The following is a 25554-nucleotide window of genomic DNA, read 5'->3' as shown; positions in this document are numbered from 1 at the left end:
AAAAAAAAAAAAAAAAAAAAAATTGTTTTCGCTCAGTATGGAATTCTAGATGGACAATTATTTTATATTAGCCCTTTGAAGATAGAATTCCATTGTCTTTAGACTTTCATCATTTTAATTGAGAAGTCAGTCATACTTTTAATGCCCTTTTTTCTCTGATTGGTTTAATTTTTCTTTTTTTTCCTCTCTGTAATTTTTTTTTTTAGCAGTTTTACTATCAGGCACCTAGAGGTGTTTGTCTTCGTCTTTATCCTGATTTGGGCTCATAGTTTTCTTTTCTTTTCTTTTCTTTTTTTTTTTGAGACTGAGTCTCGCTGTATCGCTCAGGCTGGAGTGCAGTGGCACCATCTCATCTCACTGCAACGTCTGCCTCCCAGGTTCAAGTCATTGTTGTCAGCCTCCAGAGTAGCTGGGATTGCAGGCACCCACCATCATGCTGGCTGGTTGTTGTGTTTTTAGTAGAGACAGAGTTTCACCATGTTGGCCAGGCTGTCCTCAAACTCCTGACGTGAAAAGATCCACCTACCTCGGCCTCCAAAGTGCTGGGATTACCGGTGTGAGCCACCACGCCCAACCCATAGCTTTTCTTTAATGTTTGAGTAATGTCTTTCATTAATTTTGAAAAATTAGTATACCAATTGCCTTTTCAAATATTGCTTCAGTTTCATTCTCTCCTCTCCAAGGGGGAACTACTGCCTATCTGTTAGACTTTGCTCCATTTCTCCATCTCTCTTAAGCTCATCTCTGTATTTTCATCACTTTTCTCTCCATGCTTCAGTATGGTTATTTTCTTTTGACCTATTTTCTAATTCACTAATCTTTTACCCCATGTGTCTAATCTGCTGTAAACACATTTGAGTTCTCAATTAAGTTATTAAATTGACAGTTTTAAAATTTCATTTGATTATTTTACTTACAGATTCTAATTCTCTATTGTAATTCTTCAGCTATTTTTAAAATCCCCTCTGATTCTGTTTCTATTCTTTTCCTCATGAGTTTATTCTTCTAGAGTTTCCAGTCATTTCTTCTATTTCCTTTATGATTGGCAGTTTGTTATGGATGGCTGAATAGTGTATACGAAAAGTGTACAGATGATGAGACTAGAGATGACAAAATTATTTTGCTCTTGAGAGGTTTTACTTTTGCACCCCAAAGACAGTTAGAAGAGTAACAGATAAAAAAACTATTCTCTGCTTAAGCCAATTCAAATCAGGATTTCGGTCCTCAGGAAGACTGACCAATTTTTGCTTCACCCTTCTCCCTGGGCAGGGATTGGTGTAGGTCCAGATAGTAAATATTTTAGGCTTTATGGGCCTACAGTCTCTGTTGAAACTACTCAACTCCGTCAATATAGTACAAAAGCATCTATAAACAATAAGCGAATTAATGAACATGGCTGTGTTCCAATAAAACTTTATTTATAGAAATAGGCAATTAGCCAGATTTTATCTCCAGACTGTAGTTTTCCAACCCTTGTCCTAGGATGTAACTCTCTAGGGGTCCCGTCTCAAAACCGGGTTACTTAGCTAAGACTCCTTTTCTGCAGAGGGCTCTAAACTTTAGTTTTTGTCTCCATAGGCTGTTAAACTTCTGTTACATTTGCAAACTTTTTCAGCCCAGTGGTTTATTTTATCACTTATGAATTAGCAAATACCCCAAGAGGAAAAGCAACACCAAATGTTGGGCTCACTTCTCTGTACTTACCCTCTCTCCAGGACCTGAGTTTCCAAGACAGTTACTTGGGTAACTCTGTGATACTTTCACAGATTTTTAAAAACTTGATCTAGCTTTTATCCTTGTTCTTAGTACAAGCAGTCTATCAGAGTGAGAGGCTGATGAAGATCGTTTCTGAAATTCGTTTTTACCATTGCCTTATTTATTTTATTTTTATTTTTTATTTTTATTTTTTGAGACAGAGTCTCATTCTCTCTCCCAGGCTGGAGTGAAGTGGCACGATCTCAGCTCACTGCAACCTCCGCCTCCCGGATTCAAGCAATTCTCCTGCCCCAGCCTCCCGAGTAGCTGGGATTACAGGCGCCCACCACCGTGCCCAGCTAATTTTTTGTATTTTTAGTAGCGATGGGGTTTTGCCATGTTGGCCAGGCTGGTCTTAAACTCCTGACCTCAGATGATCCACCCACCTAAGCCTCCCAAAGTGCTGGGATTACAGGCGTGAGCCACTGCGCCCAGCCAGAAAAATAATCTTTATAGTGTGAGTTTTATGTCAGAGATTGACAGACCACAGGCTATACACCAAATCCAGCTGGCTGCCCTCCACCATCAAATGACTGTTGAAGTGGAATCTGTTCAGTTCTGTGTGCTGAACTGAATGGTTCTTTCCTTTGTTCTTACCCAAAACAGCCTCCTTACTGATCCTCCCCATATTCCTTATCAAAATTTTTCTCTATGTGATAGCCAGAGTGATTCTTATAAAACACAAATGTGGGCATGTTGCTTTCCCTACTTAAAACTCTTTAAAGATTCCTCATCCCTCTTAAAATATAAAATATAAGAATGGTCCTTACACTGAAGGGCCTTACAAGCGGCCTTTAAGTTTGTCTGGCCTCTTCTCTCTCTCCAACTTGATTTTTCAACGTTTCCCTTGCTAAAATTGTACTATCTACCTGTAATTAATTGCTTTCTATTCCTTGAACTGGTCCAATTCCCTCCCACCTCAGTGCCTTTGCACAGACTCTTTCTGGATCATGACCTCCCTCTTGCCTTTGCCTGGAGTCCCTAGATATCCTTCAAACTCAGCTCAGGTTAACTGTCTAGGAAGACTCCTCTGAACCCTAAATTCTGGCCTAGATTCAGAGTACTATGTATTTCACCCAGAATATTTCTTATTCTCTGCTATTGAAAATGTCTGTGCTTACTTATTTGTAACCTTTAATCTCCTGTGAGCTTCAAGAGGCAAGGTTATCTCTAGTCTAATCTTGAATTGTTAGCATCGAGCACAGTGCCTGGCCCATAAAAGGCACTCAGTAATTGTTTGTCAGAGAATGAATGGAAGACATGCTTTAAATATATTTAGCAATATTTACTTTTCTTTATGATATTTACATTCATTGATGCTTAGTATAACACTATGAGCTGGGAAAGCAGTATTATTCCTGTTTTAAAAATGGGAAACTGGAAATAGAGGCCGGATGACTTGCTTGGGACTTTCCAGCATGTTTGATGGTAAACATAGACCTCATCTCTAGGTTCTGTAGGTCTCAGGCCCTGTGTTTGGATTGGGTACCATAGTTTTCCCTCACTGGATACTTTATTTCTCCTTTTACCTTCTTTCCTCTTTTATTTATTTTCCATTTTCCCTCCCCGATGACTGGTATTAAGGCTACACTGAAACAGAGATGGTAGTACCTTGATTAGTCAAGAGATTTGGGGATCTTTAGAGAGTTTAATCATTCATCATTAAGCGAAACTTCTCTCTCCCATGGCGATTCTGTGTTAATCTGGGCTTGGAATGCGGGGAAGAGTAAGAGTACATATGGGGTACTAACTCCTCCCTTTCAAGTTGAGATTATCCACAGAAGACACAGGAGTTTGTGCAAGGTCCTTCATACTGGAAAATTACTTTGTAATTTAAACCTGTGATTTAGACCGGGCATGTGAGTCCTTATAATTAGATAATTGTAAATGACTTTAAAACTGTGTGTGATGCTTGGGAGATCAGAAATGGATGTCAGGTTAACCACCTTGTCAGATTCCTCAGCTATTGACAGTGGGATTATACATTCATTTAGTGTGAAAAGGAAGAAGTTTGTATGTAAAATTAATAATATAATGAGTGGAAACAGCATTCTGTGTGGTCCCTTAAAGGAAATAAGGCTGATTAGACTTTTAAATAGTTTACCACTAACTTCCTTTTTGAAATCACTTAAGACCAATGTGTATCTTTTGTGTGTTTGTGTGGGGTTGGGGAAGCTGCACATTTTTTTCCTTCATCTATGAATTCTGTACCATAGAGTATGCTAGGGTCAGTTAAGTTGTAGAGAGCAGCACTTGGAGAATAATGAAGCTGGATGATGGTTCGATTGTTTTCTAACAATTGGCTCTTGAATGTTACATGTGGAGGACCCTGGTCCCGGTGAGGGACAGGAATGGAAAGCTTAGATTGAGAGGCCAGGAAACACTGATTTTGCTGGCCCCTGTTCTGGCTTGACTGGAAAGCTTTAAGAGCATTTTTATTCATACCTTTCAGGTAGCATTCTTTTCAAGTGGATGACCATGGAATCAGAGAAGATCTCAGAGAAGCAGGAGGAAATTCTTTCTGTCCTGGAAGAAAAATTTCCTAACTTGCCTCCAAGAGAGGACATCATCAACGTCCTACAGGAGACCCAGTTCAGTGCTCAGGGTGAGTGACTGTTCCCAGCTCTCTCGTCCCTCACGAGTAGGGATGGTTTGTGGTGTGAAGTGTTATCAGGCCTGAGACAGTATATTTGTTTCTTTGTTTGTTTTTTTATACAGAGTCTCGCTCTATCCCTCAGGCTGGATTGCAGTAGCATGATCTTGGCTCACTGCAACCTCCACCTCCCAGGTTCAAGCAATTCTCATGCCTCAGTCTCCCAAGTAGCTGGGATTATAGGCATGCGCCACCACAGTCAGCTAATTTTTGGCATTTTTACTAGAGGCAGGGTTTGACCATGTTGGCCAGGCTGGTCTCGAACTCCTGGCCTCAAGTCATCCATCTGCCTTGGCCTCCCAAAGTGCTGACATTACAGATGTGAGCCACCATGCCTGACTGAGAAGGTACATTTGAATGTGTTTCACTTTCTTCCTATTGCTTGTGCTGGTGGAAGGTTTTCAGGCACATAATGTTGGCTCCCCTGGAAACAGACAGCTTGTACTGTGGCCTCTACTCTGAGGCCTTCATGCCTAGATGTGTGGTTAATTCACATGTCTAGTGCACATCTCAGGTGCATCACTGCATGCAGTCCTTGTGCTGACGGGATTCTATTTTTGAGAAGATGGAAGGAGCAATATCAAGCACAATGAGATTTCATAAATCAATTAGTTTGAGAAGGAAATGAGCGAGAAGATGGCTACGTTGATGAAATTATTGTCAGTGTCTAGGCTTTGTCAGGACAGTGAATTTCCTGGATCAACTATTTTACAATAATAAATGGCTATAATTCACTGGATACCTACTTGATACAGGTTTTGATGGAGTAGATTGGTAAGGATGATCTTGCTGAATCCTCATTACAACCCCAAGAGTCAGTGCTTTGTTGTCCCAGTCTCCAGATGAGGGAGGACACTGAAGTGCAGAAAGCCTTCATTGCTTTCCCAACACCAAACACACGCAGCCGGCAGGTGGCCAGGCCAGTCCTAAACCCAGCCTATATGTCTTTAAGATGTAAACACTGAATTACATAACTTTCTTAGTTCAGGAACCCCGTCCCCAGGGGCAGGAGGGGCAGAACCTGAGGCAAAGTGGTTTATGTGGGAGGTGGTTCCAGTGAACATTGATAAGGGAATGGAATGCTTCAGCAAGCAGGTTGGCTCCATGGGAAACCAGAGCTTAATACCACCAGACACCACGAGAAAGAGGGTAAACTTGTACTTCAGGGTTGTCCCACCTGAGGGATGCAATGGTGTGCTCATCTGGGCTCCAGGAGCTGATGGTTAAATGTTCAGGAATTTTGGGAGTTGGGTGATTTTGGATTGGTAGCTTGAGATCAGCCATGGTAGGAGTATTTAGATCCCTGAAACTGACGAACACTACAAATCAGGATTTGTTACTGGCTGTTAAACATTTACCAGCAGACCACTGGAAGAGTGTGGGCTACTCAATCCCAGAGGGCTTTAATTCTCCAGCATAGGCTCTAGTGGCCAAGGAAAGCCCTCAGGAACAGAGAGGCAGGTGCTGGTGATGGAGCATCATGCTGGGTGCACTGGGATGGGAAAGTTTGAGGAAATGGGGTGGGGCCTTCGCAGTGTCCATTGCACCTTCTGTTACCTATGCATAGATGTGCGTGTACGTGTGTGTGTGCTGCACAAGGGAATGCGTTTTGTCATTCATTTTCACAATGACACCAAACTTTTAATGTCACAATGTCTTCAATAAATCATTTTATGCTGCATTGTGAAAGATTGTGCCTTTTCAATCTTTGAGTCAAAGAAACATATTTAGTAACTGTCTGTTCCCCTATGCTACTGTGATTGACAGAGTGTTCTAAGTGGGTAGCGTAAGCAGTGGTCTCTGAAGCCTTAACATACATCTGGGAAGGATGCAGTGCTTTACTAGGCTTTATTATAGATCTTCCTCCCAAGAGAGTAGGCCTAATCAGACGTAATAATGTAGTGTGAGAATTAAATGTCAAGCCAGATCCTTTGCTGCTTTACTGTGATAGATTTCATTGAGTTCCATTGGTCAACTGACTACAACTATGCAGTTCTGGATAATTTAGCCATTCTGAATTATTACTCCCATTAATTAGGGACTTTAATAACTCCTATTGTCAGAGCCTGTTAAGAGGGTAAGCAACTTAATTAAGATAGTCTTGTGAGTCACATTTATAAAGTGCATTTTGAATGAAATTATACTAGAAAACATGGGGGCTTACCTAAACGCAGCCTGAAAGCCAGTTTTGGCTTTGTTTGGTATTATTTAACTAGTTTGCATTGTGATGCTAATTTTTCTTCATTTGTCCACCTCCACCTGTTCATTCCCTGCCTTTGTCTGCTCTGGGGCTCCACAGGGGGACCCCTAAGTATTTAATCTTATGGGCTCCCACAACACTGGCTTCTGGTTGGGTTTGACCAATGGAAAAAGTTAGGAACAGGTAGGGATGGGGACAAGGAGAAGAATGAGAGTGTAGTGGATCTTCTCTGCCTTCTTCCTGCTTTGGTGGAAGTTTCCGCAGCCAGTCTTCTCCAGTTCCAGATCTCTGTTTTCTTTCTGGGTCCCTTTGCTAGCCTCTGGATGCCTCATCATCTTTTATTCACTTCCTCATCCAGCCCACATCTCTGTAAGTGTCCTGCCATTAACACATCTTCTTTTGCTGCAAAAGAGGTGCATTTTTCCTGTTGGGATCCTAACTGATGCAGACGTGATGTGATTATTGCCTTAGTGTGTTTGTGTGTGTGTGTGTGTGTGTTTATTGTGGATAGAAGTGACATTTCAGGGGAAAAGAATGAAATTTACAGAGTAAATTCTTAAAACAATCCCTTGATATTACACACAGAAAAATTCCCTCAATTATAACATAGTGGTTTTTTTTTTTCCCTGTCATCCACAGGTTTAAGTATTGAACAGACAATGTTGAAAGATCTAAAGGAACTGTCTGATGGAGAAATAAAAGTGGCCATTAGTACTGTGAGCATGAACCTTGAGGTAAGGGTGGGAATGCTTTTTTAGCAATGATCAGTTTCCCACAATTGCGGTCTGAGCAACTGGAATGTAACTCTCTCCATTGGATAAGTCCATGGTAGTCCTTTGCTTCTTTGTGATACATTTGACTTGGAATATAGTGGCAGGTTATTATTTGGGTGAAAATACTATGCTAAGTCAATGAAAAATTCTCAAGATGAATGCTCTTTCATTCATCTCAGTAAAACAAAGCCTAAAACACAAACACTCAGATGTGGGTATATATTTAACCTGTTTAATAGAAATTATGATATGTGTGATTAGATTCACTTCCATATTTTCTGTGTACCACCCTGTATTGTTCATAGAACTTTCTTAAAAAAAAAAAAAACACAGATTGTCTTTTGATCTTCAAAACTATTCGGATGCATGCCATTTTGGTAATCAATGGCGACAACTCAAGTAATAATTAACAAGGAACCTCCTTCCAATCTGTTAACTGAGTGGCTCAGAGCGAATGCTACTTTTATCTTTGTGTGTTTCCTTGGTGAATTATCTTTTGTCTACTTTGGGAGTTTTCAATGACTTATATGTTAATCTTAATTAACCCTAACTAATGGAACTATATTTTATAGAGGCACATTTGTGCATTTGTAGAAGTCTGCGTATTTCTTTACTGTTTTATTGTCTTTATTAGGTTATCTATGTTTGGTTGGGCACTTAGCTCTCAGGTAGAGTTTATGGAGATAAAATATGCTCTATAGGAATTTGTCTTTTGGTTTTTAGAATTGTATGTTACTATTCTTTCTTTTTATTTTTTTGAGGTGGAGTCTTGCTCTGTTACCCAGGCTGGAGTGCAGTGGCACCATCTTGGCTCACTGCAATCTCCGCCTCCTGGGTTCAAGTGATTCTCCTGCCTCAGCCTCCCGGGTAGTTGGGATTACAAGTGCCTGCCACCACTTCTGGCTAATTTTTGTATCTTAGTAGAGACAGGGTTTCACCACGTTGGTCAGGCTGGTCTTGAACTCCTGACCTCAAATGATCCACCCGCCTTGACCTCCCAAAGTGCTGGGATTACTGGTGTGAGCCACCGCACCCGACCTATTCTTCTTTTTCTCATGGTGATGTTGACTATATCAATGTGTGTATTTCTCTGGAATAGCAGGCACTCATATTGGTGTCTACATCCTCAGAAAACCCAAGAGCAAGCCAGGTGCTTTCTTTTCTGTGATCTTTTTGTCAAATTTATTTCCAGTTTATAAGCATTGTAATTCAGCTTATAAATCTGTATGAAAACTAGGAGGCAGACTGTGACGTTTGGTGGCACCTCACAGTTTACAGAGCATGTTCTCATGGTATGCACTTGATAAATTGACTCAACTGTTTCTATGGACTTTCAGGTTGATAAATGCTCCATATGATTAGTTATTGATGTGAATCAATTCAACAAATATATTCAATTTGTGATGTAGTAACTATATAATCAGCATCAATTAGAACTCTGCTTTGTGCCTAAAAACCCAAGGAAAACATGGATCTTGCAAGGGTCAGTAGCTCTGAGAATCATTTCTACTAGTTCAAGCCTTAGGGTTTTCTTTCTCTTTTCCCCTCTCCTCTGTCTTCCTTCATTTAATGGCATCTTATTAGATTTTAAATGCCTTGTTTGGAATTCCTTCCTAAATTAACATAGAATGTCTTGTAATTGCTTTGGGAACTGTCTGTAATTAGCAAATTATTTTAAGGCTATTAATATTACAGACTAACTGTAGCTTTAATGTACCTCCATTTATATTATAGGGGTATGCAAATGGCTTTGTCAGATGTGTTAAACTGTAAATGCCTATCAAGTAGAATAAGTGATAAAATAATCATCTTAATCTTGAAAGTAATTTACAGAGGTCCAGTAATTAATCAGGTGGTTAAGCACGTCTCTGGAAGTGTTATATGATCCTGGAGGAGAAGGACATTTGTATATAAAAGAAGGGTACACAGTTTAAACTCTCATTGGCTGAATGAGAACTTTTCACTTTTGCATAATGGAGATATTAAAGATGACTGAGAAGTGGGAAAAAAAAAAAAAAAAAAAACCTCCTTAGTAACATCCTGTATCTTCCTTGAAAGAAAAAATGCAAATCAGTTATCCAATCTGTCTGCTGGAAAAATTCCCAAGTTAATGTGAGTTTAATTTTCTCTGTAGATTGTCCTTGGATGCAGTGGTATTTTCCCAATCCATACTCATATTTGATTACATTTCATCATTCCTTTCTCATTCCCATTTACCTCACTTTAAAAATTATCGACAGAATCTTCACAATCTTATTTTGTAGGTTTTGGAACAGTTGTATAATTGCTCTTTGAATCTAGGTATATTCTCAAAGAAACCTTAGTTCGTATGACTTTCTGAATCTTGCTCATCCACCAAAGCACGGTCAACCAAGGTGTGTCATGATAACTTACAAATTCACTATTTTTTATTACCACACTCTGAACTCTTGCTAAATGTAGTCTAGGTGAGCAACTTAGGACTTCACTCTTTACATTAGATCTTCTGTTGCTTTTGAATTTGTTTAATATATTTAATCATGGTCTGATATTATTTTAAATTAATTGAGGATACTGATGGTATCTTTGACTTCTCTCCCTCTTCAATTTTCTGTAACAGTGATGGACACATAGTAGATACTTAGTAAATACAAATATTTAGTTAATACTTGTTGGTTTGTCCCTTTGCTATCTGATTTTTATTTCCTTTTGGATTTACATAAATCAGCTAGGAAAGCAAAGCCACTTAGCTAGGCATCCAAGGCAGTCTGCTTTTTCCTCTCCCAACCAGTTTCTACCAGACAACTATGGCTGAAGGATGACATCAAACAGATGAAAAATGGCCCACATATTTATAGAAAGTATGCTTATCCCGCTCTCCAAAAATGGAGTGAGAGGCTTTGCAAAGTAGTTAGCTGTAGTCGCTGAAAGAAATCAACTGTAGGTTCTGCAGCATGTCAGGGATATAGGAATGAAGATTCCTGGCATTTTCAATGGTTCTTTGCAGTGCTGTAATTCTACCGTTGTGTAAGTCATGGCCTTTATTCGGCTGATGACCCAGTTAATTTTCTTGGGTGAAAATATTCAGAAAATTAGAAAGATTTATCTCTCTGTGACCTACACAGCATGATCTTCAGAGGGAACCATTGAGTTTGGGAGGTAGAAACCACTGCCTTCAATAGATAGGTTATCTGGCACTCTGATAAGAAGAAAGCTTCTAAACCCCTTGTTTCTCATTTTCGTTGTAGTTATCTCACAAATGTTCATTGTTATATAAATTACTGAATGAAATACATAAAAAAGCAATTAATTACAATAATACAGAGTTTCAGTGCTTTGCTCAGTACAGGAAGTACAGGAAGTCAGAATGGATGAGATTTTGAGGGATGATGGGTAGAAATGGCCTTTTCAGAGGCATGGCCAGAGGGGCAGCTCTTCTTACACAGGGAACTGTGGAATAAGATAACTGCAGTCTCATTTCCCATGGCGTCCAAGCCATTCCAAGTGTGAAAGTAGCATGCATCTTGTGGGGAAATGCACATGACATATTGGAATCCACTTTGTTGATTCTTGTTACATCTGATCCTTTGTAGCTTTTTTGTTGCTTGTTGATTTGATCATCAGAAGAGAATTTATGGATATCAAAGAGCAAACGTTGCCGTTATTCCCTTGCCAGCAGAACTGGTAATGATTATACTTCTTGGGTCTAGTTTACTCCCTACTAAAGCAGCATATTAAAATGTTCAGGGGAAGAAACATCTTTTCATTCTAATGAAGTGCCACTGAAGCAAGGTTGCTCACGGCAGTACATTAATGGTTCCCTTGCTGACACCAAATGTTATTGCACCTTCTTTAAGCATCTCCCAGAAGACTGTTAGTCATTATTAGCATCTTTACTCAGGAAGGATGATAGCCATGCACTGACTTGATCACTCTTTATTATGATCAATTGCAGTATGATTTATTCTTGTGTATGTGCTATATTGGGGTGCTAGAGCTGGCATAACAAAGAACCACAGACTAGACGACTTAAACAATAGAAATTTATTATCTCACAGCTCTAGAGGCTAGAAATCCAAGATCAAGGTGTTGGTAGGATAAGTTCCTTCCGAGAGCTATGGGAGAGAATCTGCTGCATGCCTGTCCCCTGGCTTCTGATGGGTTGCTGGTAATGTGTGGTGTTCTTGGTGCAGAGAAGCATCACCTGGATCTCTGCCTTCGTCTTCACATCCCCTTCCCTCTATGCATGTCTCTGTGTTCAAATTTCCCCTTTTCATAAGGATGTATAATAGATTAGGACCCATCTGATAATCTCATCTTAGTTTATTTATTTATTTTATTTATTTTTTTGAGACAGGGTCTTGCCCTCTTGCCCAGGCTATAGTGCGGTGGCATAATCAAGGCTCACTGCAACTTCCACCTCCCGGGCTCAAGGGATCCTCCCCCCTCATCCTCATGAGTAGCTGGGACTACAAGCGTGCACACCACATGGCTAATATTTGCATTTTTTGTAAAGATGGGGTTTGCCATGTTGCCCAAGGCTGGTCTTGAACTCCTGAACTCAAGTGATCAACCCGCCTCAGCCTCTCAAAGTGCTGGGATTACAGGCATGAGCCACCACACCTGGCCTCATCTTAGTTTACTACGTCTACAACCACCCTATTTCCAAATAAGGTCACATTTTGAGGTGCTGAGAGTTGGGACTTCAACATAAAAGTTTTTGTGGGACAAAATTCAACCCCTAACGTATACTATTGTGAAGGTAGTCATTTTTCAGACAACTTAAAAGAATAAAACTTAAAATTTTCAGATTGCTTGTATGAACATGCTGCCTGGTAAGCATATTTCATCTGTTGCTCCCACATTTTTATTTCATATCAATTTCCTTTAAATGAGGAACGGTGAGGACTTTTATCTCCTTTCTTCAGAGCTGGAGTCTGAGGGAATTGTTCAGGGCTGTTTTATCTCTTTGTTTCTGGGCTGTTCTGCTGTGCTCTGGGCCTCAGACCTCTTTATGACCAGCCTCTCTGCTGTTTGACGCCTGGGATGCATCCTGGTAAAGTGACTCAGAGGCCGCTGACTCAGGCTGCCCTGCACAGAGATTACCAGCCGTATTGCACCTTGGAGCACCACCTAGGGGAAAATACTAACGTTTTCCGTTAGCATTCAGAGCACAGACCAGAATGAATTCCCAAGATCGCTGCCAGACTCCTCCCTGACAAAAGGGAACGTTTACTCAGGCCTCAGTGAAGCGTAAGTGACCCACGGTAACCAAGGATTTGAGACTCAGCACACCAGTCTGAAATCTGGTTTACCAATTTTAGGCACACAATGTGATGTTTCATTGAGCTTGGAGTTTCTTAGAAGCCAAGATGAAAGTACCTATAGAGTATTTAACTCCCTCATTTTGTGAAAGAGTGCATAGCCTTTCTTAGGGGAGCATATGTTAGTTTTGAACTGGTCTCGAACCAGTTCACCTTTTCAAAATATTTGAATGATTTGATTTTGGTCAGCAAATCACTAGTAAATCATTAGCATATTGATTAGCATATTGGTGAGCATATGATTCGCATATTGAAATATTTTGAAAAGATGACTTTTCAAAGCCATTTTGCCCAACTAATAGAAATATGTGAAAAATCTCCTCCAGGTTCTAAATCCTGAGTGCATCCATTTCTTTGTGGGTTCAGGTCTGTAAACTCTTCCTTGCTACAATAAGAGTTGACAATTGATTGTGAGTGCTTACTGTGTACCTGGCCATTGAGTAAGCATTATCTCACTTAATCCTCCCAGTAAAAGGTACTATGATTACCCCTGTATTGGTGAAGGTAGCTCCAGTAGCTGGAACAGATAAGCAAGTTTCAGTGACTCAACCCAGAAATTGTTTATTTTTTGCTCATGTAGCAATCCTATTTGGTGTTCCCAGTCAGGTGGCCAGGGGTGATTCAGAGATCATCTTCAACAGGTGGTTTCCAAGGTTGCCCAGGAGGATATCTCCAGTTTATCTGCCAACAGGGAGAAGAGCTTGGAGGGCCAAGGGTGGAGTTTTTTATGCTGGTCTGGATGTGACACTCATCACTTCTGCTCAGATTTCACTGGCTTAGTCACATGATCACATCTAACTGGAGGGAGGCTGAAAAATGTCATCTAATAGATGTGCCCATGAGAAGGAACCAATTTGGAAAATAATTAGCCAGTGTCTGCCATAATCTCTATCTTAGAGGTAAGGACATTGGAATCTAAAGAGGTTAAATCATTTTTCTAATCTGCAGAGCCAGGACCCAAATCCCAGGCCAGTCCTGTTCTAGCCCTGTGTATACTGCTTTGGACATGGTGCCAGTATGCAAAACTAATTAGAATTTGAGCCCACTCAGGGGTTCAAAGGTGAGTCATCAGCTGTCAGTCATTGCCTCAAACTCAGGGTGTCAGACAGCCTAGACATCCTTAAGCAATCTTTGGTTAGCACTCTTCCTTCCCTACTCTTTGTACCAAACTTTCTTCCTCTTAGTCTTCACATCTTTGCTTCCTGAAAAAATCATTTAAAATGTTGAACTATAAACATCATCCAAGTTCTAGGTGCCCATAGTGAAGCTAATTATTGGTGCCTGATATAGAGAAGATTTGGCAAGATAAGTCAAGTAGAGAAAAGTAACAGGAAAAAGGATTATGGAACGAAGGATTGGATAGGACAGATCGTGTAGGAAGGAAAAATCTGTTTTTTCTCAGACTGTCTCTAGAATTCAAGTATGTGGGTGTTCTGGTTTTTCTTGCTGTGATTTAACCTTTTCAAATTTGTGTTCAAAATACAGAGCATCCCAGTCAGTTGCTGAAAAATTTTAGTGGTAGAGATTTTCTATTGAAATGAAAACATTACTTTTGAGCACTGTAGTTAATTCCAAATAACCAAACCCCGAGTAACTGAGGAATTAGGAGTTCTCAGTCCATATTTTGTCAAAAAGTCCAAAAGCATTTAAAGCAAATGACAAATATGGTTAGGTAACTTTGATTGTGTGGATTTAACAGTCAATTGGCACGAGGCATTTGAAGTGTGAATTACAGTTTGAAACTAATTTAGAACTGATAATTCCTAGCTTCTTGAGGACATTAGCAGGATAAAAGAGTGAAACATGGACCCAGGAAAGTGGACTTTCGTTCCTATTGAGCTTCGAGTGGTTCTTGGTAATGAGATGTAACTGAGATGAAAGAATAAAAAATCCCTGTGTAAAGAATGATTTATCATATCAGCAGCAACAGCACTTTGTCTTTGGAAAATTGTACTAAGTGACTGAAGCTGATAATATGTAGAATATTTATAATTTTTATGTAGGTAGTGCCTTCTACAGATGTCCAAAATAGTCTGCAAAATCTCTTTACCTAGAAATGCCTCATAATAGAATTCTTTTTTTTTTTTTTTTTTTTGAGATGGAATTTCACTCTTGTTGCCCAGGCTAGAGTACAGTGGCACAATCTTGGCTCACTGCAACCTCTGCCTCCCAGGTTTAAGCGATTCTCCTGCCTCAGCCTCCTGAGTAGCTGGGATTACAGGTGCCTGCCACCACACCCGGCTGATTTTTTGTATTTTTAGTAGAGATGGGGTTTCATCATGTTGGCCAAGCTGGTCTCGAACTCCTGAACTCAGGTGATCCACCCGCCTCAGCCTCTTAAAGTGTTGGGATTACAGGTGTGAGCCACCGCACCTGGCAGAATTCTTATTTTGTATCTCCAGCTAAACTGAAGTTGGAGACAACTTGATGTTTCTGTTGACAACTTTTCTTTGCTTTACCTATTGGTCAATTTCAAATGGACTTAAATGAATCACAAAACTCGGTCTATGTAGGTATGATTCTCTGTAAATAAACAGTATTTCCCTAAGTGGTGCAAAATACCTGAGTACTTTTTCTAACTATGATTTTGCAACAGGGATTATATAAGCACTGCTATGGTGTGAATGTTTGTGCCCCTCCAAAATTTATATGTTGAAATTTAATCCCCAGTGAAGTAGTACTAAGAGGTAGGGGCCTAGGGAGGTGATTAGATCGTGAGCATTCTGCTCTCATGAATGGTATGAGTGCCTTTATAAAACGGCTTAAGGGCACATATTTGTCCCTTTTGCCATGTGAAGATGCAGTGAGAAAGTGCCATTTATGAGGGACAGGCTCTCACCAGACACCAATTCTACCAGCTCCTTGATCTTGGATTTCCCAGCCTCTAGAACTATGAGAAATAAATGTCTATTACTTATAAATTACCCAGTCTAAGGTGTTTTGTTATTGCAGCCTGTATGGACTCAGACAAGCAGGGATCCAAGGTTTAGTGATCATGAAGCTACACATTCTGCATTCATGCTTTCTTTGGCATAGGGGTGGTGCTCTGGATCTTCCTCCTCCCCTGAAACACTCTGATAAAAATGCATTCACATAGAGCAGGTAGAGAAGATTGGGGTGGGGATATATGAAACATAGATCCTCCCCAGATATAAACTCTCTTCAGGTCCCAGAAATCCCCACTGACTCTCCTTGGCAACTGTGAAATGGGAATGAAACAGTGAAGTAAGATATGATGAGGATACGACTCCATCAACAGGCTGCAGGGAACTTTAGTGACACTAGCCACAAATATAGCTATTTGGCTTGATCTAGAAAGGAAGAAAACTGTGGGAGGAGATGCATGCCATTCTAGGAAGCCCAAATGTGGTTGACTGGTAGTGAGTGAAATAGGTAGAGTTAGTGTTTCATTAGATGGTATTTTATTTGATGCATGTAAAGAAAAGTGTTAGGTGATTCAGATTTATATGCAAATGTGGACATGTATTATAAACATTTCCCCTTTTTGTTAAGTCCCCACCCCCAACATGCCTGCATGTGTGTTTTTGCACAAAGGGCATGGAACAAACCAGGACTGCAATACCCCAACCTTGGATTCCTGAGATCTTGATGCAATGGTCCCAATTAGCGACCCCCTCAGTATCTCCTCTCCAGAATAAAATGGTGTTTCAGTTATCTATTGCTGTGTAGCAAGTCACCCCCAAAACCTAGAGGCTTAAAGCAACATATCATTATCTCTCATAATTTTATGGGCTTTTAGGGGGCTTGGCTGAGGGGTTATTGCTCAGAGTGTCTCCTGCAGTTGTGTTCAGATGGTGGAATTCAATTGGTACTTGTCACCTGGCTTGGGCTCCTCAGAGCATAACACTTAGGTTTTAAGAGAATGCCACAAGTTTTCTAAGAGTCTCAGGTGGAAGCTGCAATTCTTCTTGTGACCTAACCTGAAGTGTCTCAGAATATCACTACCAGCGTATTCTGTTATTCATGTGAGTCCCTAAGAGCAGCCCAGATTGATTATAAGGGGAGTCAGCAGTGGTGTGCCAGTAAATGTTTAATAACAGATTCTCATAAAAACCCACTTATACATATTACTGATATAAAGAATATATATGATATATTCACTGGGCACAGTGGCTCACGCCTGTAATCCCTTCACTTTGGGAGGCCAAGTCGGGTGGATCACCTGAGGTCAGGAGTTCGAGACCAGCCTGGCCAACATGGTAAAACCCTGTCTCTACTAAAAATACAATTAGCTAGGTGTGTTGGTGGGCGCCTGTAATACCAGCTACTTTGGAGGCTGAGGTAGGAGAATTGCTTGGACTCAGGAGACGGAGGTTGCAGTGAACCAAGATCGTGCCATTGCACTCCAGCCTGGGTGACAGAGTGAGACTCTGTCTCAAATAAATAAATAAAGGATATATACGATATATACAATATATCATATGAGGTATACAATATATACTCTTTATTCTTTTACTGTAAATTTCACAAAACCAATTAATTCTCATAGAATGAACTATTTATTTATTTATTTATTTTTGAGACAGACTCTCGCTCTGTCGCCCAGGCTGGAGTGCAGTGGCATGATCTCGGCTCACTGCAAGCTCTGCCTCTAGGGTTCATGCCATTCTTCTGCCTCAGCCTCTCCGAGTAGCTGGGACTACAGGCGCCCATCACCACGCCCGGCTAATTTTTTGTATTTTTAGTAGAGATGTGGTTTCTCTGTGGTCTCGATCTCCTGACCTCATGATCCGCCTGCCTTGGCCTCCCAAAGTGCTGGAAGTACAAGCATGAGTCCCTGTGCCCGGCCGAACTAGTTAATTTTTGCTTAACTTTTGCATTGCAATTGATGAATGAGTGTAATTGCAACAAAAATGTAGTTGATGTTTTTGATTCTCCCTTTACAAGAAACTGAAACGATGAAGAACTATGCTTGAACTTCATTTGTTTGTCAACAATACAAGTGACTTCTTTGCTGAGTTAAGAATAGTTTTCAAATACTGGAAGAACATTTCTTTATTCGTGTGTGTGTGGTGTGTGTGTGTGTGTGCGTGTGTGTGTGCTAGTCAAAATGTGATGACTAGAGACAACACGCTTTTATGTTTTATCTTTATTATAGTTTTTCTCCATTACTTTCTTGAGTCTAGACAAGAGGTCAGCAATTCTTTTCTGAAAAGGGCCAGATAGTAGATATTTTAGGCTTCGCAGTCCAAGCGCCCAAACTGAGGATATTATGTAGGAACTTAACAACTATTTGAATGTGTTTAGTACATGGGCCGTTCATAAATAGCCAGTGAGCTGAACTGGTCTATGGGCCAGAGCTTGCCAATACCTGGTCATGACAATAAACCAATAAAACAAGCTCTGATTTGTAGTATTTTCCAATTTCCATAGTGTAAATACTCTTACCATGGCCAATTTCTTCTTCTTTTTTTTTTTTTTTTTTGAGATGGAGTCTTGCTTTGTCGCCCAGGCTGGAGTGCAGTGGTGCTGTCTCTGCTCACTGCAAGCTCTGCCTCCTGGGTTCGCGCCATTCTCCTGCCTCAGCCTCCCGAGTAGCTGGGACTACAGGCGCCCACCACCACGCCCGGCTAATTTTTTAGTATTCTTAGTAGAGATGGGGTTTCGCTGTGGTCTCAATCTCCTGACCTCGTGATCCGCCCGCTTCGGCCTCCCAAACCATGGCCAATTTCAAGGTACCAACAAGACATCATCAAAACAGATTTGGGAAGAGACATGCAGAAGCATATCATTATATATCCTTTCTACTGAACAGCTGTAAATGACCCCAAGAACATTGATAACAGTAGATGTAATGGCATAATTGAGGAAGGGGTGAGTTTTGAGAATGTATTACTTTTGCCTTTAATATATTTTACTTAACATAAAGTATGTAATTTAATTTTTATAATGACTGTGTTTAACTTGCAAATAATGGGTTTGCAAATTGCCTGAAAATTTAACAGTCAGCTCTTGCCAACAGTTACACATCAGCTGCAGCATAGCACTGCGAATTAGACTCTAGTTCTTGATGTGCAGAGACACATGCACATCTAGGGAGGGATGGAGTTGAAGGTGGCCGTCAAGAGAAAATCGCTCCTGGTCACATTCTCTTCTATAAATCCTTCTGTTCTTTGCCTACCACAGTCTGGCATATACAGGGGCTGTTAGCGTACAATTTATGTGTTGTTGGGCGTAAGCATAAGGTCACTAGAATTTTTTAGCATGCCAATCATTTGTGTGTAGTAGAAGTGTATCTCTTTGTGAGATATCGTAGTTGAAGTGATCATAGTTTTTTAAAAATGTAAAACAAAGGAATTGTGATTTCTTTAACCATCAAGAAGAAAGTAGAACCTTGATTTATGATTCATAATTTACTTAGCTGGTTTCATGTACTTTGGCCAATGGTGTTATATTTCCAATAGCTAACCATTTTAATTCAGATTAAGAGAAAGTAGGGCCTCCCTGCAGCTAAGATAACAGTTTGTGTTTAAAGGACAAATAAAATTAAATAATTAGCCTTTAGAGTCTTTTCTTTTAGGACACAAAACATCACAGCCACCGCAGCCTCCCTTTGTTGGTCATCACGCATGCTGGGTACTCAGGCTCATGTCTTGGAAGCCCTGTCTTCCCCGCTGTCTGCTCTCTTCTGTTCGGCTAGAGACACAGAGCTTGCTCTCTGCAATGATGCATCCTGGATTATCACTTTCCTCCTGAGCTTTCACCATCCTGGACTATATACCCTGAGTTCTGATAATACCATTTGGACAACATCATGGATTTTCCATGTCACTTTGATCACTTCCCCTCTTTCCTTTTCTCAGTACACTTTACACAGCTTTTTCCTTTTCCATACGTCCACATGCTCCTTTTCAGAAACACAGCGCCATTCTTCACGGCTACTTCTTCTGCACAGGTAGTACTGTACTGCCTTCCAGTAGCTTCATAATGCAGGTGAAAAAGCTATGAAAAAGTCTTTCCATATGTCAGCAAAATGCCTAAGGCTTTCCCTTTAAACTGGGCATTTCTGGTACTTCTGGCTCCTTATTTGAAACCTCTCTTTTTAGTTCACAGTCACCTTTGAGAACATGGGTATATTGTCAGAAAGCATTTTTGAATAAATTTATGTATCACTGCACCTTATATAAATAAAATTTGAATGTTTCTAGACCTTCAGAAAGTCTAGAAATTGAAATCCTTGAGCAGGAGGAGATAAGTTGGCCCTTTACTCATGAAGGAAATGAAGTCTCAATGTCTGGCTTTCTGAGAAACAAGCTCCATGACACTGGCAGAGTTCAGCACCTCTATCTTCATTCATTGCCTTTTTTTTTTTTTTTTGAGATGGAGTCTCGCTCTGTCGCCCGGGCTGGAGTACAGTGGTCGGATCTCAGCTCACTGCAAGCTCCGCCTCCTGGGTTTACGCCATTCTCCTGCCTCAGCCTCCCTCATTGCCTTTTAATAATTGTTGGTATCTGAAAAAGTCATCGGTAGACTTTGGTTCTAGTCATTTTAATCATCCCATAATGGGGCAAAGAAACCAGAAACCAGCCTATTGATTTAATTCATTCTTAACTTTAGCACTGCTGAGGGAAGTAGGGAGTAGCTTTTTACAAAATATATGTGACAGTTGGAACTTTCTTCATAGCACAATATCTAATTCTGTCTACATTTTTCTTTATGAGAAGGGAAACCCTCAGGACATAGTGATATGCTAGGATGACTGCTCTTTCACTCTGTAAATACATTTTTAAAGTGTACTATAATGTCATTTTGATGGTTTAATTTCTGGAAGGATTTGGCTAATTACATTTTTAGGAACGTGCTCAGACCAGTTTTAGCTGCCTAGCGTTACTTTTAATAGCTGCTGTTGCTTACTTCTTCTCATTTATGTTCTCTGTCCCCTCCCTTCAGAGTTATTTTGCTGATTTGGGGACCTGACCTTGGTTTAAATTAGTTTGTAACACTCTGTGAATCATATGCAATATTAATGGTTAATTACTACATTGTATCAACTTGTCATGGAAAGGCAGGCTGTGAAACTAGAGGAAAATTGTTCCATTTTCTTGTGACTGAGAAATCTATATAAAAGTGAAACAGTGGACTACATTTGTGTTAGAGTGCCCGTTTCCCATCCCTGGTCAATACTGAATTGGCTCCCTAAGTAACAAAGACTTTTTTTTTTAGTACACACTAAAATGAAAGGACAAATTTATACCACATAGATAGTGGCAGCTCAGAGAAATAAGAAGAGTCAAACAAAGGAATAATTTAGGATAGTTACTGTGTAGGATAGACATCTTTTTTGTTGTTGCTTAATTGACATGATTGCTAAGGATGGCTGTGCTGAGCCTGTTGGAGAAGAGCGGGTTATTATAGGTCAGTGGTGTCGCCTAGTGGTGGAAACAGGAAAACAGGTAAGATGCCACTACTAGGCTTTGGTTGTTTATTATTGTCTTCTTGTATTCCTTCAAAAGGATAACTTGTTTATTGTATTCATAGCATGGTGCTAGTCAAGACCTTGAATAATCTGAATTTTAGCAGATGAACATAATAGTAGCCAACATTCATTGACTGTCTATCATACCTTTATTGAGTGCATATACCTTACATTTGATTTCTATTTTCTCATTAAACCTCCATGACTACCCTTTGAAATAGGTCTGTGATGATTTTCATGTTATAAATGAACTTTAGAAGACTCTTCTAGAAAAGGTGGTTCATGACAGTGAAGATTTGTGTCTATGTTTTGCCCCTTAACATTTTAGGTTCACATTCTTTTCATGATACCATTATGCAATCTAGTTTTCAGTTTATCTGTAAATGCGTATGCCAGGCACACCTGTGGATGATTCTCCATTGTTCTGGCCCTTAACAATGCTTGCTTTTTATCCCAAACCAAAAGGGAAACAGTCATTTTGAACCTTCCTGCTCATGGAGCCCAAACAGTAGAGCTCTGGACCTACACAATAGTCATTGACATCACCAGCTCAGCCTGCGGCCCATCAGACCAGTTGATGTGTCCTTGGGACACCAGGGTTGACAAGGACGGCTTGAATTCATGTATTCACTTTATCCATCCACTTAGTCACCCATTAACAATAGTCATTTGTCATCAAACATTTATTTTATTTTTAAATCCTTTTTTGTATGTATGAAGTTATGGGCTACAAGTACAATTTTGTTACCTGCATTGGTTGCATAGTGGTCACGTCAGGATTTTTTTTTTGTTTGTTTGTTTGTTTTCATGGAGTCTCGCTCAGTCACCAGGCTGGAGTACAGTGGCGTGATCTCAGCTCACTGCAACCTTCCTGGTTCAAGCGATTCTCCTGCCTCAGCCTCCAGAGTAGCTGGGACTATAGGCACACCACCACGTCCAGCTAATTTTTGAATTTTTAGTAGAGACGGGGTTTCACCATGTTGGCCAGGATGGTCTCAATCTCTTGACCTTGTGATCCGCCCACCTCGGCCTCCCAAAGTGCTGGGATTACAGGCGTGAGCCACTGCGCTTGGCCCAGGGCTTTTAATTCATCATCCAAATGACATACATTGTACTAATTAAGTAATTTCTCATCATGCAACTCCCCCTCCCACTCCCTTCAATAAAAAAAATTATTGAGTAGCTATTATGTACCTGAAGTAGAGAATAAATATTGCAGTGCAATGGTTTCTGTCTTCCCTAAGCTTACGAATGATTGGTAATTATAAGTGGCTCCAGTGGGCCACTACCGATACCAAAGAAGCACATAACCTAATTTGGGAAGGGGAGGTATATCAGGAAATGCTCCCTTGAGATGATGATGTTGAAACTAAAATGTAAAGGACATGCAGAAGTTGGCCATGTAAATGAGGTTGTGAAGGAGGGGCTGGGAGAAGGTAGGTGGCAAAGGAAAAACATTCCAGCACAGAGAAGAATATGAACTAGGAGGGAGGAGAGAGAGCCTGGTCACTGATGTTGAGTTAAGAGCAGCAGTGAAATGGCCTTACCCCTAGTGTTTGGGTCTATACTGGATTAAGCTCTGGGAAATCTGGTGGGTTAACTCGTGCTGCACAAAGACGGGAAAGAATGCAAATGGGAGAATAGCAAGCAATGTTGGACAAGCTGTGGCAGGCGTGCATTCAGGACTGTGAGGGTGACAACAGAGACTGGGATGCCTGCCTTTGGCTGATTGGTGGTGGGGGGACTGTGGAATCCAGTTAATTAGTAAAGCACTTGCCTGATTCTTCCTACTCAGTCCATCAGAGATAGAGCTGAAGTCTTTGTCTGTTGATCCAGAGTAAGCCAGCACGACAGGATGAGGATCTTTTGATGGATTATTTCAGAGTGTACAGGAGATGGAGAAGGCTGAGTGACGAGAGAGGAGCAAGAACAATGTTTGAGTATCTGGATCTGGATACTCAAGGATCTGGAAAATAGGCTGAGAGCTTCAAATGTAGATCAAGGTTAAAATCCCCGGAACCACTGGGAGGAGCCCCAGAGGCACAAACGGACTCAGATTGGGCAAAAGAGGTGGGAAAGACATGTGCAAACCCAGAAGGCACTTTTTGCCGGGATATCCCCACACAGTATCCTAATGTGATACAATGTGAAATACGAGGTTACAGAAAATGAGCCTCATAACTTTTGAAACTTTGAAGCCAAGTCGACAGTCTTTTTTGTTTGGTGACAGAGACAATACAAGCATCACATACTTTCCATCAAGTTAGAAATTTAAAACAAAGCAAAACAAAAAAGCTGTAAGGTGTTTTTGTTTTTGTTTTTTGAGACAGACTTTCACCTACTCTGTTGCTCTGTTGCCCAGGCTGGAGTGCAGTGATGTGATCTCAGCTCACTGCAACCTCCGCCTCCTGGGTTCAAGTGATTCTCCCGCCTCAGCTTCCTGAGTAGCTGGGATTACAGACACCCGCCACCACACCAAGCTCATTTTTGTATTTTTAGTAGAGACAGGGTTTCACCATGTTGGCCAGGCTGGTCTCAAACTCCTGACCTCAGGTGATCCGCCCACCTCAGCCTCCCAAAGTGCTGGGATTACAGGCGTGAGCCACCACACCTGGCCTGTAAGGTCTTTGTAATGGAGAAAGTGACAGACAGACATCAGTATGTGCTTGATTGTTTCATAATTTTGTTCTGCTACCCAGCTTCCAGTGGGAGGAAAGCTTTAGTTCATTTTCCCTAATTGTAAAGGGAATCTCCCTCTAGGTGCAAAACAAGAATTCCTAAGGCCCTTTGCTGGTCCCAGCTCTGGGGTTTCTGAGTCTGTGAAAATGCCATGAGCATCACATCGGTCCCTCCTCTCTCCCTGTGTCTATCTTGGGTGTTTCTCAGGATTAAATATGAAATGGATGCTCAAGAGAGAGAGCATTAATCCGTTTTTACCACTCTGCTGTTTGAATCTTCAAGTAAAAGATAAATTCTAGTTCCCTATATCTGATATTATTTTGTATAATTTGTATAATTACCTCTTTATTATATCATGGTGTGAAATACTGAGTAGCAGCTGACCATCAGGGAATTTGTGAAATGTTGCAAATTGCTGACCCATTCTCCACAGAAAGCAACGATCATAGTAAAGGGAGGTTGAGGCCAGGCATTGTGGCTCACGCCTATAATTCCAGCACTTTGGGAGGTCGAGGTGGAAGGATCACTTGAGGCTGAGAGTTCGAGACTATCTTGGGAACATAGGGAGATTCCCATCTCTACCAAAAGAAAAAAAATTCTTTTTTAAATTGGCTAGCTACTTTGGAGGCTGGCTGAGGTGGGAGGATGGCTCGAACCCAGGAGTTTAAAGCTGCAGTGAGCTGTGGTAGGCCATTGCACTCCAACACTCCACCCTGGGCCACAAAGCAAGACCCTGCCTAAGAGAGAGACAGACACACGCACACACACACACACAGACACAGATTGTATGAGGTAGTGGTTAAAGGTATGGAATCTACTTGGGTTGGAGTCTTCTCTCTGGCACCAGCTTCTGATCCTCCACCAGTTACTTAACCTCAGTGAGTCCCCTCTGTGAAATGGCATCATCCCAGTAACTACCTCCAAGGATTGTCCTGAGGATTAAATGGGTTAATATTTGCAAAGTGCTTAGAATGGTGCCTGACACATGGTAAGCCCCTCATAAGTGTCAAGTAAATTAAATAAAGCCATTATTTGAAACTGCCTATCCCCAGAATGTTTACAGACAGGAAACGTTAGAGTCTTTCTGCACAGAGTCCAGTAACACCGTAACAGTGTATCCGAAAGCATTTTTCAAATGCAAACTAAAGAACTATCCAAATTGTTACTTGCTTTTATCCTGATTTCTCTTAGTCTAGAGTAGTGCATTTTAAAGTCTAGCTTGCATCAGAATCACCTGGAGGGCTTGGTAGAACACAAATTTCCAGGCCCCACTCTCCCACTCTTACAGTTTCTAACTCTGACTCAGTAGGTCTGGGATGAGACCTGAGAATTTATATTTCTAGTAAGTTCCCTGGTGATACTGATGCTGCTGGTTCAGAGACCACACTTTGAACCACTGGTTTAGAGAGAGTTGATTCAGGTTTCAACTTGTGGATGCATGCATTTACACAGATACTGAGGACGGGAACTCCCATTCATTGAGTACCTACTATATTCCCAGTACAGTGGCAGGTGTTTTACATTAATTGTCTTCTAAAATTCTGACACCTTTCTAATGACAACGGTGATTGTATCTATTTTATAGGTGATTAAGACTGAGAGAGAAAATACGCTACCTGAAACCAGAAAGTAGCATTCCAGTCCAGGGACATCTGACTCAAAAGTCCTATTACCACTTCATTATTATATGTTATTATATTATATATATAATATGTTATTATATATATAATATATATATATTATATATATATATA

General features: G+C 40.7%; 1 protein-coding gene across 13 annotated transcripts in view; it reads left to right on the top strand.

Moving 5' to 3' along the window:
* Window positions 1-25554, top strand: part of PRUNE2 (prune homolog 2 with BCH domain) — a 301804-nt gene that overhangs the window by 84414 nt on the left and 191836 nt on the right. For all 13 annotated transcript variants that reach the window (XM_017892706.1, XM_017892703.1, XM_017892708.1 and 10 more), the window contains 2 exons: window positions 4208-4360; window positions 7248-7342. In XM_017892706.1, coding sequence (XP_017748195.1) covers window positions 4208-4360; window positions 7248-7342 — 248 coding nt within the window. The remainder of the gene's footprint in view (window positions 1-4207; window positions 4361-7247; window positions 7343-25554) is intronic.

This window comes from Rhinopithecus bieti, unplaced genomic scaffold (genome assembly GCF_001698545.2).
Source record: "Rhinopithecus bieti isolate Rb0 unplaced genomic scaffold, ASM169854v2 scaffold_19708, whole genome shotgun sequence".
Lineage (NCBI taxonomy): Eukaryota > Metazoa > Chordata > Mammalia > Primates > Cercopithecidae > Rhinopithecus > Rhinopithecus bieti.
This window is presented reverse-complemented; position numbering and strand designations above follow the sequence as displayed.